General features: G+C 53.3%; 1 protein-coding gene across 3 annotated transcripts in view; it reads left to right on the top strand.

The window, feature by feature from the left end:
• The window catches only part of RGS12 (regulator of G protein signaling 12), a 101,076-nt gene that overhangs the window by 27,756 nt on the left and 59,757 nt on the right, over positions 1-13,563 (top strand). For all 3 annotated transcript variants that reach the window (XM_045998004.1, XM_045998003.1, XM_045998006.1), the window contains exon 3: positions 5,332-5,448. In XM_045998004.1, the coding sequence (XP_045853960.1) occupies positions 5,332-5,448 (117 nt within the window). The remainder of the gene's footprint in view (positions 1-5,331; positions 5,449-13,563) is intronic.

Below are 13,563 nucleotides of genomic sequence, written 5' to 3'. Positions count from 1 at the left end.
ATATTCCATTTTTGTGTAAAAATTTCAGCACCCCTCAAGTAAACCTGTATGTTTCAAAGTGCACGTATGTTTATATATAAATATCTAGAACAAATTCAAAGGAAACACCCCCAACTCATAGTTACTGCAGCAGGGTTGCAGGGGGCAGGTAAGGGAAATCTGGGGACTGTCTAGGACATTTTAGTTTTATCTTGTTGTACTTTGATTTTTTATTAAGGGAATAGGAATGTATTTTACTTGCTAAAAATAATCCCTTGGGAGAAAAAATTATTTTTCTGAATTCTTTGAATAAGAGCGAAGTAAGGCCCGGCCCTGGAAGGCAGCGTCTGTGTTCCTGTGGCACAGTCAGCAAAAGGCTCCTCACCCGTCACGCCGGGAGCGTTCTACGTCCCATGAACGGCTCTGTGCGTTTTTCTAGTACAATGAGAGGAAGTTTTGAAATAGATTGTAAAAAAAATCTGGAGACTCCTATAAAGGCCAGGGCAAAGGCCCCGGGATTTCAGTCCCTCTGCAAAGAGGTCTTTGGTCGTGACCCTGTGGAAACAATGCCAAGCAACGTGGCATCCCTCTCTGCCCCAGATCATAAGGAAAGGAGGCTCTCGGCGACACAGGACCCTGGCCTGGCAGCTGGGGGCCAGGGGTGGTCCCCTCTCCAGCACTGCTGGGAGGGCCCAGGGCTGGGAGGCCGTGGGAACAAAGGGACATACACAGAGCACCCCCTGCTGACTGTCCTGCTGAGATTTCCTGTGGTTTCCAGGCAAAGCAAGTGTTCACAGCTAAGCGGTCACTGTGTTCCTGCCAGAGTCAGGAGCCTTTGAGTCCCACAGCGGTCACCTGTTCTGTCCTCGTGCTTCTTTCTCAGCTTTGTGAAGATGGCTTATCACTTGTCCGGTGTCATTTCCCATTTTTACCCACGACACTGTGTGCGGCTGCTGCTCATTTATTTTCACGGTGACCATACCACCACACGCGTGCACACACACACACACACACACACACACACACACACGCTCTCTCTCATACACAGTCCCCTGAGCCATAGAAGGAATGGCGGGAACTGCTCCTGGGGACACTCTGCACCTATCTCCATCTCTGGCTGTGCGCGTGACGGGGTTTCCCGGGGTCTATCCACAGTGGAATGGCTGGTCCGTGGCAGTACGTGTCCATCTTTGCAGGTAACAGCCAGTGCTGAGTTTTTCGTATCTGTATTTGTTTGTATTGACTGGAAATAGCAGGTCTCTGGAGCAGGGACAGGTTGGATTACTGATCTATGACAAGCACACTGTTCCCAGTGCTCTGTCCTTGCCTCTGGCCCATTGCAGGGACAGTCATGTCAGGGATCACCCTGTGCACACTAGCATGATACTGGAGGCAAGAAGCCCTGTAAATAGGATTGGAGAGCTTATATGCATGTTGTACCCTTCTCTTCCCTCCCTTGAGAGGGGAGAGAATCCCTGGCTCTTGAAGCAAGTATCCTTTAAGACCGAGGGGTGAACCCTGGGTTTCCCCTCCTACCCTTTGCAGTGTAGATAAATGTCTCTGGGAGTGGAGGCCTGATAGGTTCTCCCCAGACATGTTCCAGCCCCACCTCTGAAACGTGAGGACTTACCCTTGGCAGGTAAATCTCTCCTGGAGTTTACCGTGCCTGTTCCCCTATAACCCAATGACCAGTCCAAGACCGGGAGACTGTGGGTTCAGGTCCCATGCCTCAGTTTCCCGACAGTCCCACGCCACTACTGTGAGTGCCCAGACCGCTGCTGTATGTCCTCGCCAGCACTCGGCCTGGCCAGACTTCTTAAGTTCTCACCCATCTAGCAGTGAGACGTGAGAGTGCACCGTGGCTTTGCTCCTGGAGAGGCAGATTCCTCATTGTTGAGGCACCTGCTTAAGCTGATGTCCACTTTTCTCTTGGGTTGTCTCTTCTGCTTGACTGTCGGAATTCTAGATCCTGGCTGTTGACCCTGTGCTGATGGCATTGCGTGTACACAGTTCATGGCTTGTGTTATTCACTTGCTTTGTGGGGTCTCCATGAACAGAAGTTCTTGACCTTCATGTCAACCATCTTGTCGATCTTTTCCTTATGATTTGCAGTGTTGATACAACACATTCATCACTAACCTGAGGTCAGAAAGATTCTCCCTCTCCCTTTTCTTTTCTTTTTTAAAAGATTTTATTTATTTACTTGAGAGAGAGAGAGAGGAAGAGAGACCACAAGTGGGGTGAAGGTCAGAGGGAGAAGCAGACTCCCCACTGAGCAGGGAGCCCGATGTGGGGCTCCATCCCAGGACTCTGGGATTATGACCTGAGCCGAAGGCAGATGCTTAACCGACTGAGCCACCCAGGCTCCCTCTCTCTTTTTTCTTTTCTTAAAAATGTTTGCAGTTGATCTTTATGAGTGGAATAAGGTGGCTGGCAAGTTAATTTTTTCTCTCTCGGGATGACTTTGGAGCTGCTGCTCTTGTTAGAGCACCAAATCCATCCTGCCATGTGGCTCAGCTGTGCCCCTGTGCATCACGTGTTCACACGTGTGTGCCTCTGCTTCTCAGGGCTCTACTCCCCACCGTCCACACCTCCAACGATACTTTCCTTTTACATTTGCAGCTCTGTAATGAGTCTTCATATCTGATATGCTGGATCTCCTTACCTTATCTTGGCTATGCTAAGCCTTGCTCTTTTATGTAGATTTACACAGTAAGTTTGTAAATTGTCCAAAAATGCTACTGACATTTTTGTTGCAATTGTATTTTTATCTGTAGACCAATTTGGGAGAACTGACATGTGTAGAATATTCAGTCATCCTATCCATGAAAATGGTATTTCTCTCCATTTATTTGAGCTTTGTTTTCTTTGGTTTCCGAACCGACTCAGAGCATTTCCCATAGTGTGACTTCTGCTGCAGCAAAGACATTTGATTTGGATGGCTGCCTTGGCCCAGAGCAACGGGCTCCCTGTTGCTGGACTCTTAGCTCCCTGGACAGTTTGTCCTCTGTCTTTCTCCCAGCACTGTGCTGGGCCGTAGGCGTTCAGAAGACCGAGGGCCCTGCTTCTGGAGGAGTTTGTGCTAATGGGTGGGGAGGAAAAGAGTGCAGCCTCTGAGGGGGACCCCACGGAGGGGACCCCAGGACAGCCCCTAAGGCAGCACAGTTTGAGGTGACCTCTTAAAACAGGTGGCCTGGGGTGGATGTCAGAAGGGCGGAGACCCAGGCACCTGGAAGAGTCTGGACAGCAGGGACCCAGCCTTGCCCACTGTGTGGAAGGGTCCTGGCGAAGGGAGCGCCCTGCACCCCTGCACAGGAAGTCTGCCAGCATGGGTCCTCTTTGAACTCTTGTTGGGACATTAGCATTTGATGAGCGTAGTGGGATGTTCTGTTACCAGTGCTCAGCACCCCTGTGCTGCTGATGGTGGCCAGGGTGTATCTGGGACAGGGACCCTGGACTGCCCCTGCCTTTTCTTCAAGCCTACAGATTGTCCTGTTCCTGAGATAGTTCCTTCCTCTGACTCTCTCCCCTCCCTTTCCCTGTCCCTCCCTCTTCCCTTTCCCCTTCCCTCCTTCTGCTCTCTTTCCCTCCCTCTTCCCTCTCCCCTCCCTCCCCAGAGCCCTTTGCTGTCCCTGTTGCTGGCCCTTGCTCCGTTTGGTTCTTTCCGCTCACAGCTGCACACAGGTTGCCCTTCACTCAGCTTGTCCACTAGGTCAGCTGACTTTGCTCGGGTCCCCTGCTGGTCCCCAGCACGGCCTTGCCCATGCATCCCCCTGCTGCGCTCAGCCTCATTTCCACTCGTGTCAGCCTGGTCCCTTCTAGCCGTCCTGGCATGGCGTCTTCTGCCTGGGCTGGGCTTGTGGTCTGCCTCCTAGCCTCCAGGGGCCTCCAGTTTCCTCCAGAGTGTAAAGTGTTCAAGGAGCCAGCAGCTGCCCTGGGGCCATCTCTGGGTAGCCCCTCAGGAGGGCTGATGGATGGATTGGGAGTCTGGAGAGCTGCCCCGAGGTCCGACTCAGGAAGCACCCGCTGAGAGCCCCATGGCAACACCGAGCTGAGGAAACCAAGGCAGGTGCTCTTGGCACCTACGTTCCTTCTTAATAAAAGTCGAGGGATTAAAAATTATGTGATTGTTGCTTTGGTTCGGGCCGAGTGGCTGGGGGGGCAGAGATGAGAAGCCGGGTTCTGGGTATGAGTACAAAGGCGGTGGGGGGGCAGCAGTGGGAGGAAGTGGGCGAGGAAGCCGGGAGAGGCCAGGGAGGGACAGGAGGCTGTGCTCAGCAGGTGAGGACCATTCTCCCTTGGAGGCCCCTGTAGCTTGAGGTCCCGGGCGGGGCGGCGGGGAAGAGGGCTGGGTGAAGGGAAGGCTGTCATGTTGCTTAGGGCACCCGGAGTCCATGTCGGGAATGTCGGGGGACGGCAGTCCCGGCGGTGCGTTATTCCCCCAGGCAGCCTTGTGGCCTACGCAGGTGTGGCCCGGGCAGCAAAGAGGGACGGTGGCATCAAGGGTGTGTGTGAGGCTCGTGGGGCGCTGAGACCCTGCCCACCGAGCTCTCCCAGTTAGGGGCGCAAGCCTGGGGCGCCCCAGGGTCTCAGGCAGAGGAAAGCTGGCACCAGTTCGAGAGCCTCACCGTCTTTAGAAAACATGCAAACTTCCTTTCTGCCTGAAATGGGTCACTCGGGATTTCAAGTACCCAGGAAATCAGAGATTTTCAGCTGTGATGCTTTTTATATTTAAAATGTGCTGCCTTATTTGTTGGACCCAAATCGCATTTGGGGAAGTGTCCAGCATAATGACAGGGAATTAATTCTGGTCATTTCCCAGAGAAAGAACAAGATGTTTTAATGGCCTGTGATTTCATGCACCTGAATCGGTTTGGTCTTCAGACACCAGCTGAATGTCTAAGGAGTCTTTGGTTTCCAAAAATGCCTATAAAATGATGTAAAAGCATAATCTCTATATTAATAGTTATTTCTTTCCCCACACAGTTTATCTTTCCCCAAATATCCTCACGTTTTTTTCATTTGCTCTTGGCAGCAGCCTCTGGAGGCTGGCGGGTGGGACCCCTGCGTGTGCTTATGGGGCCGGTGATGGGGTGTGAGGCTGGGTTTGTCCTCGGGCTGCAGCGCTTCAGTGGTGGGGCAAATATGTGGATGTCCTGGGGTGACTTTTGTTTTCAACTTTGGATTTTTATTGTGCTGACACGTGCAGAGTGTGACATTGACCCTGGGCAACGTGCCAGTCTTGCCCTCCTCTGCTCCCTGGCGCCCTCTTCTCTCCAGGGTAGCGCACCTGGCAGAGCTCAGCATCTCTTTCCAGGAAGGTAATGTGATTTGTTTTTCCTTTGTGTTTAGGGCTCAAAATTTGGGCGGGCCATCGGACTCACTCAGACTTCTCAACGCACCTCTGCCCGGAGATCGTTTGGAAGATCCAAGAGATTTAGTATCACGCGCTCCCTTGATGACCTTGAGGTATGTGATTTCAGTTTTTCTCTTTCCTTCACCAGGCTTTTTATGTTGAAATGAACATCAGTCGCGCAGATACATCTGAATCTTTCTGAATCCCACCCTGATCCTTCTCCCCTCCCTCCCTCTGCCCTGGTAACTGATCTGCGAGTGGACAGGCTTTGACCGCATGTCTGGGCCTTTCCTGGCCCCTCGCGTGTCTGCAGAGCACACGGGGGGCTTCACGCTGTCTTCTGTGTGGCCGGCAGGGCTGTAAAGGCCTTACAGAAGCAAGCTGGTCTCACCCCTCACGGGGATCCTGGGGAAGGGCCTCTCATGGCTCCTTCTTCAAAGATCAGGTGTTGATTCACAGATCGAGTCGCTTGCTTTTATCCAAAGTCCTTACAAAAGTGAGCCGTCTTGACTTTGAGAGCGGTTGTAGGTCCACAGAAGGGTGCAGCGGAAGGCACAGAGCCCCTGCGCTCCGGGCTCGCACGGATGTGGGCCATGGGGCACTGATGGGCCAGTGTGGAGGTGTCCTTGTTAAGCTCACAATATGCGTGAGCAGCCACTCTCTGGGCCTTGCATTCTTCGGCTATGGACAGGTGTGTAATGTCACGCGCAGGTTTCACCACCCCGACAACCTTGTGTCTTGCCTGGTAACCCTCCCTTCTCCCCTGAATCCTTCCTTGGTCACCCGATCATCCCGGGGATCAATGTGTGTTCTAGTACTTGACACAGAGTCTTGCCCTGCCCGCTTGCATGTGCTGCCTGGCACTTTCCAGGCCGACCCTCATGGCCTTGGTCTTGTGTGTTAGTTGCGACACAGTGTCCTGCTGTCGATGTGCTGGGGTTCCCCCTGATCTGCTGCCCGCGGACACCCGGTGGGAAGTAGGAAACCCTCTCCTCTGTGTGGAGCCTGGGTGCACACTCTTGCGAGAGCCCCTCAAGCCCGTGTGGGGGTTGGGGGGGGCCTGGCCGTGGAGGTGATAGGTGGCTAGACGCCGTTGGCCATGGCCACTCCCATGCAGGCTCTTGTCACCCCTCCTCTCTGGCACCTGGTGCCATCAGACTGGAATTTTCCGTTCCAGTGGAAGGGCACCGTGGTTTACTTTGCATTTTGCTGATGACAAGCGAGGCCGAGTGGCCCACTGTGGGCTCTCTGGCAGTCAGGTTCTCACTGTTCCAAATTAGCAGCGTATTCATATCCTTTTTATGTTTTTAAAAAAGATTTTGTATTATTTCTTTACATATTAATCTGAATATGGGTCCTTTGTCAAATAAATGTTTTAAAAAAATCTTTGTGGCTTATTTCCGCCTTTGTTTAGGGTGTCATTTGTTACACGTACATTTAATTGCAGTAAACTGTTGCAGCACAAAGTTCCCGCTGTTAGTGCCCAGCTCGGTGGTTTTACGCACAGCCATGGTGTCCTGTAGCCGTTTCCCACCCTCCATCCCCAGCACTCTTCCTCTTGCAACACAGAAACTGTCCCTGTGAGGCACGGATTCCTCATCCCCTGTCCCCAGTCCCCGGCACCCACTGCCACACTTTCTGTCTCTGGTTTGATGACCCCAGGTCCCTTGTATAAGGGCAGTCAGATGGGATCTGGCTTCTCTCACTGGGCACAGTGTTGTCCAAGTCATCCACGGTGTAGCAGGTGTCAGAACGTCCTTCCCTTGTGTCCATTTCGTCCATTGTATGGGTAAGCCACGTTGTGTCCATCTTTCCATCTGACAGCAGACGCCTAGGTTGCTTCCACCTTTTGGCTGCCATGGAGAACCCTGCTGCGAACACAGTTGTGCAAATATCTGTTTGGTTATGTTTTAAAAACTAACTACATAAGGTAATTTCTTACAGCCTGAATAACAATAAACTGAAACAAAGCGATTTTGGTTGTTTCTTGCTTAAAATAGCAGGGTAATTTGTGTTTTCATGCCAAACTGCCATCATTGACTGCTCGAGCCGGAAGGGGCCTTGGAAAGTACCTCGTTTTCTGGGCTGGATGTGGGGGGCGGGTTGTCAGAGTCGGAACGTGGGCCCGGAAGCTGGAGCTGGGCTGGCCGTGGGGTCCCTTGCCGGTGGTCTTGTGGTGAGTAGGGGCGGTTCTGGTCAGTAGTGCTCAGCACGCACGCTCTCGTGGAAGAAGCAGAGGTGCTTCTGGAAGCACCTGGAAGAGGTGCTTCGTGGAAGAGGCACAAGTGCCACACTTGTGCTCGGGCGAGCCTGGGCCTGCTGGCTGGGGCCCCCAGAGCGGTGCTGCTGCTACTGGAAGGGGGGTCTCGACTGAGCCCACGTTCTCAGGTTAGGTGGCTTGCCAGGTGTCGTCTCTGCATGTTTCTGGAAGAGGCGTGGAAGGGGTCTGAGCCTCCATGAGGTGACGAGGTTGCATCAGCCCAGCTCGTGGTGGCAGCCTTATGGTCTGACCTCCATGTCCCTGACGTGGTCCCGGCCTCCGCAGCCGCGTGCTTGTTGCTCATGTCTCATCGCCCACGAGGAAGTGCTGGGGCTTCTCATGCCATGCCACCCGCGTGGGGGCCGTGGTCTGTGCTCTTGATCGAGGGCAGGCTGGCCGCTCGTGTCTTTTCTCTCTGACCTTCAGACCAGCTCCACAAGGAGCTTGACATGGTCTCTGTGGTACAGGTGGGGAGACTGAGGTGTGGGATCAATAACATTTTCCAGGCCATGCCGGGCTACATGCTTTGGTCTTTTTGCCACATCTGGGACCTCTCACTTTTGTTAAACTGGTACCTTAGAGACATAAGATCGAATCTTTGCTATTTTTTTCCTGTCTGAGGATTTGAAAATGTAGACGCTACACGTAACTTTCATGAACCCTCTTTCCGAGGGCAACTCGTGGAGCACATTGTCCATCTGTCCTTCCCTTCGTTCCTCTTCAGCAGGTGTCCTAGACATCCTCTGGGACTGTCCTCAGATTCTTGGCCTTTATTCTCTTGTCCGGTCCTCTCCTCAGAGGCACTGGCTTTCACATCAACCTTTATTTGGTGCTTAATCATCCTGGGCATCTTAGAACATTCTCTCCATGTTGCTCCTGCAAGGGGCCCCTACATCCCCTCGACCACCACCAGCCTGGCCCTTTGGCATGAGTCCGGTCTCTAGTCCACTCCCCGAGGCTCCTGGGACACCAGCACCTGGGGTTGGGTCCCCCGGAGGTAGAGTCAGACAGAGAGCTACTTAAGCTGGGGGACAGTGAGGAGGAGCCAGGAGGGCCATATGACATGGTGAATGTGTGGGTCAATCAAATGAATGGTGACTGAATAAAACGAGGCGCCCAGGACAGCGATTTTAAATGAATTTAGTATTCCAATTAAAAAGAAAAAATGGTGAGCCCGCATGAAAAATTACTCTTACTAGAGACGTGTGTCAAACTGGAGGGTACAGAAAGTGAACAGAAGAATGGGAAAGGAGTCACCGTGCTGCACCAATCAGAAGAGCATGGCAGGGCGTCTAGGGGCATAGTCGGTCAGGTGTCTGCCTTCGGCTCACGTCAGGATCCCAGGGTCCTGGGATCAAGCATTGGGTTCCCTGCTCAGCAGGGGTCTGATTTTCCCTCTGCCTCTGCCCCTCTTCCCTCCCTCAAATAAATAAAATCTAGAAAAAAGGAAGAACGGTGGCATAGCGCTGTTGTCAGAGTTGGTTTTTAGGCAAGAAGCCTTCCTAAAGGTAAAAAGGGAGCTTTCATAACAATAAGAGGGAGTAAGAAGGTACATTCTGTTTTTTTTTTTTTTTTTAAGACTTCACTCATTCATTTGAGAGAGAGAGCGCGCGTGCGCATGTTCACGCAAGCAGGGGAGAGGCAGAAGGAGAGGGAGAAGCAGACTTTCCAGTGAGATGGGAGCTGACATGGGGCTCGATTCCAGGACCTGGAGATCATGACCCAAGCCGAAGGCAGACACTCAACTATCTGAGCGCCCAAAAGGTTACGGTCTAAATCTGGTTCATTCAGATTCATGCATTCAGTAGCTTGGTCTCAACATATTTAAAGCTAAAAGAGATAGAAGCAGGAGAAGTGGACTAACGGATGTAGCAGGAGATTTTTAATACTCCCTGCTCCGTGACTGGTGGATCAAGCAGGAAAAGGTCTGGAAGAGAGGGGATCCCAACAGCAAGACTCCCAGCTTGGCCTCCGGGACCCCACACGGGACTGCCCCCGATGGGCACGTTCTCCCCACTCCCTCGTGGAACGTGTAGGAATGTTGGATACGTGCTGGACCATAAAGCAAGTCTCAGCAGCTGCGGAGGACTCTTCACAGGGTCTGTCCCCTGCCATAGCCGGGTCGGCTGGACTCCTGCGACAAGAAGGCGGTGCCCACACACCCGTGGGTATGCGTTCCACCACGAGCTCCATAGTTGAAAGGAGAATCACTGCGGAGTCAAGCAATGATGCCAAAATGCGTGCATCTGAACCGTGGTGCACAGCTGCCCCGGGGCCTGGAGGGGGTGCTCATGGTGCTATGGTGCAGGCACCAGAGGGGACAGAATGTGGAAGGTCGTCCTGAAGCTAGAGAGAGAACAGTGAGACCCACCCTGAGGAACTAGAGGCTGGGCAGGGAGGGAGGCAGAAGCAGGAATTAATGAAACAGAGAATGACTGGACGGAACCAGCAAGGGAATCCCTGAAGATGGGCTTCCTTCCCAATTCGTTGGATGAGACCTCCAAAACCTTGGCCCCAAAAGCTGATGAGGACCCAAGAGGAGAGGGGTAGGGTGGGGCGGGGAAGGGCTGCCCAGTGGTGAGCACAGGTGGAAGGACGCCATGCCCTTGACAGAAGCACAGCCCAGCAGGTTATGCTCATTCCAGGGACGTGATTTTTTCCCACACCTGAAAGTCAGTATAATGGACCACATTAACAGGAAGTAGAAAAATTGTCTATCATTGCAGCAGAAGCTGGAAAAGCATTTGGGAAAAGTCAGTATCCATTCGTGGTAAAAACAAAAACAAAGAAAACAAAACAAAATGTAACAAAACAGGATTTAAAGGGAACTTCCTTAATCTGACAACGCTATAAAAACCCCAAGAAGCAGCATATGTAAACTTTTCCCCTGAGGTCCCGAGCAGGAGGAAGACATACGCTCTTACTGTTCTGTTCCAATGTTTATCGCCAGTCTCAGCATACGAAGAAAGTAAAAACAGTAAAAATTTTAAAATCACAAAAGAAAGATGAAAATCTTCTTATTCTCACATCATATGATTAGGACATCAAAAATCTAAAAGAATCAGTGGAATCATTATTAAAATTAATGACTGCTTGGCAAAGTGCTAGATATTCTGTCCATATACAGTAGTCAACCATGGGTACACTTAGAAAATAGCATATAGATTTAGTGCAATTTTAATCAAAATCCCAACAGGTGTTTTGTCAAGCTTAAGAAGATGATTTTAAACTTGGCATAGAAATGCAAAGGGCCAAGAGTAGCCAGGATATTTTGAAGAAGAGTAGGTAGGAGGACTTCTGCTGTTTGCTGCCAAAACTCGTTACAAAGTGAGAGCAATTCAAGGACTGTGTAAGTGTTGGTACATGGAGGGAAAGACAGACAGTGAACTAGAAGAGCATGCCCAGAAATAGACCACCCAGCACCTGCATACATGTGCAGAGCAGGACCGAGTGTGGTCTTTTCAATCAGTGGTGCTGGAATAAGGAGACATGCACATGGGAAAAAGAAAGAAAGGGGTACCAGAGCGGAAGCAGCCTGCCTGTCCCCCTGGCCATGGGAAGGACGGGAAAGCTGTGATATCTTCATACCTCGGGATGCCCCGTGGCCACCCCGGGAGTGCAGGTGAATGTCCCAGAAAGAAGGCGGACACCAAGGATTCCATTTCCATACATCAGGAGAGAGGCTAGACTGATCCGTGGCCCATGACTGTGTGTTCGGTGTAGAACCATGGAGGGGGGCTGGCACATGGCCTTTCATTATGGCCTGGGCGGGGCTACATGGGTGGCCCTTCGTGATGTATCTTTGAACTGCACATTCTCATCAGGGGCTTCTTTCTGGGTTTGTAGTCCAGCTTCCAGAAAACATGCTTGGCCTGAGCCTTGCAGCCCTGCTGACTGCTGGGGTGGGCAGTGGTCACCGGCTGGGGTTCTGCAGGTGAGCCCAAGGGGGGAAGAAGATGGGACAGAGCGGACAGGGTGTATGGAGTTGGGGGGATGGAGGGGCCTGCCCTCAGCAGGAGATGAGCTGCTGACAGATGGCAGGAACTGGGGAAGGGCCTTGGGGAGGGGAGTCAGGGGAGGAGACAGTTGCTGTAGACATGTCAGGGGTGAGACCTTGTGTGTCTTCAAAAGGTGCCCATTTTGGTCATGACCATGGCAGATGGTCACCTGGAAGAGAGTGACCCGAGAGGCCGGTCAGGAAGAATGCGACCAGCCCTGTGGGCCCAGCGTGGACCATGGGGTGTCTCTACCCCATAGGTGTTTAGTCAGGCAGAGATCGGGGCATGAGCCATGGTCTTGATGTTTGTGAGAAGGTCCAAAGGTGCCGAGTGCCCAGGAGAGGGGCCCCAGGGGCTGGGGTGCTGAGCTGAACACACAGGTTATGAGGGAGCCATGCCCCAAGACCAGCGCAGGAGGCCCAAGTCTCTAGAGGTCCTCCACCCAGTGTCCCCAGTGTCGCCGTGGTAGGCTGCTGGCCACGGGGAGAAAGAAGCAGTTCACTGTTTGTGCGTGCAGCTGGACTGGTCCCCAGTGGTCCAGTCCAGGGAGTGCGCACTCCCTGCGCAGAGTGGGAAGTGGGCACAGTGGGGAGCAGGGGTAGGAAGTGCACGAGTGCAGGCCGGTGGGGCTTCTTGCCTTACCTGTTTAGACCAACGCTCCAGGAAGTCCTCCATGGTGCAGCTATGTGTGAGACCGTGTGCGTGACTGGCATGTGTGTGGGGTCAGCAGACACTGTTGGAAAGGGACAGTGACGGCTGTCACGGGTGAGGGTGGGAGGTGGCCCGTGAGCCCCCCGGGCATAAGGGAAGGGGGAGGAGGTGGCCCTGGGACCTTCGGTGCCTCTGATGTGGTACAGTTGTGGCAGGAAGGCTCTTGGATTGAGCTGGGGGGTGCCCGGCGCTTGGCCAGGGCCCAGAGAGGGGGTCGAATGTCACTAGGGTGCACAAAGGTCCCTGGGGACACAGTGGGGGGTCTCGTGCTGGGGACATCCTGGAAGGAGGCATGGCAAGCCATGGTATGTTTGTGGTGGGGGGATGGTAGGGGAAACCGGAATAGGTCTGTGACCAGAGATTCTAAGTATAAGGGAGGCTTTGGGGTAAGTGGACAACAGGGAGCCGAGGGAGACGGTGACATTTGTGTTGAATGTGGAGAACACGGGGCTTTGTGTCCAAGGCCTGGGTCGGTGTGGCTCTGTGTGGAAGGTCCCTGGGCAGAGCAGGGGAAAAGCAGGAGGGACAGGGAGGGACAGGGCCCAAACCTTGCCCACGGCATCTGGAAACCACTGCTCAACCTCATCAGAGGTATTCCCTGCCTTTAGGAGCTCCTGGGTTGTCCAGAGGCTCAACGGAAGCTGTGAAGTTTCTAAATGACCAGGGGCCACTGCCACCCACCAGACTGGAGAACAGGTGGGGTGGGAGAGAAGCCGCTGGGAGAGCCCAGAGAGCCAGGGGATCTGGGGCTGGGCAGAGAGGCAGTGGCAAGGGCCAGAGTCTGCACATGGTGGCCCACAGGCCAGAGGCTTTTCTTGCAAATAAAGCTTTATTGGCACACGGTCACACCATTTGTAGGCTGTGCTGTTGTCATAGAGGCCCACCTGGGTGGTATGACCATGGCCCACAGATCTGGAAGTGTTTGCTCTCGGCCCTCCTCAGAGCAAGCTTGCTGCCCCCCAGTTAAAGCCGCGTCCCTGAGCTGGCTGTGGCCTTGGAGGGGGAGAGGACGTGGCCGTTCTGCTCCCTTTCCAGAGGGCCCTCTGGGGATGCCCGGCCCACCTGCCCTGCTGCCCCTTGAGCCTCTCAGGCTGTAACCAGCATCCCATGGGGAGCTCACCCTTGCTCCTTCTGGCTCTCTCTGGTTCTGCGCCCCCACTGGCTCCTCCCTCTGCGTGGGTATCTGGAGCGCTGTGCCCAGAGGAAGTTTGCAGGGGAGACAGCCCAGGTGTAGTCCGCAGGGACTGGCAGTTCGGGGC

The sequence above is a fragment of the Meles meles genome, chromosome 2 (assembly GCF_922984935.1).
Source record: "Meles meles chromosome 2, mMelMel3.1 paternal haplotype, whole genome shotgun sequence".
Taxonomy (NCBI): domain Eukaryota; kingdom Metazoa; phylum Chordata; class Mammalia; order Carnivora; family Mustelidae; genus Meles; species Meles meles.
Note: the sequence above shows the minus strand (reverse complement) of the source record. Positions and strands in the feature narration are given on the sequence as shown.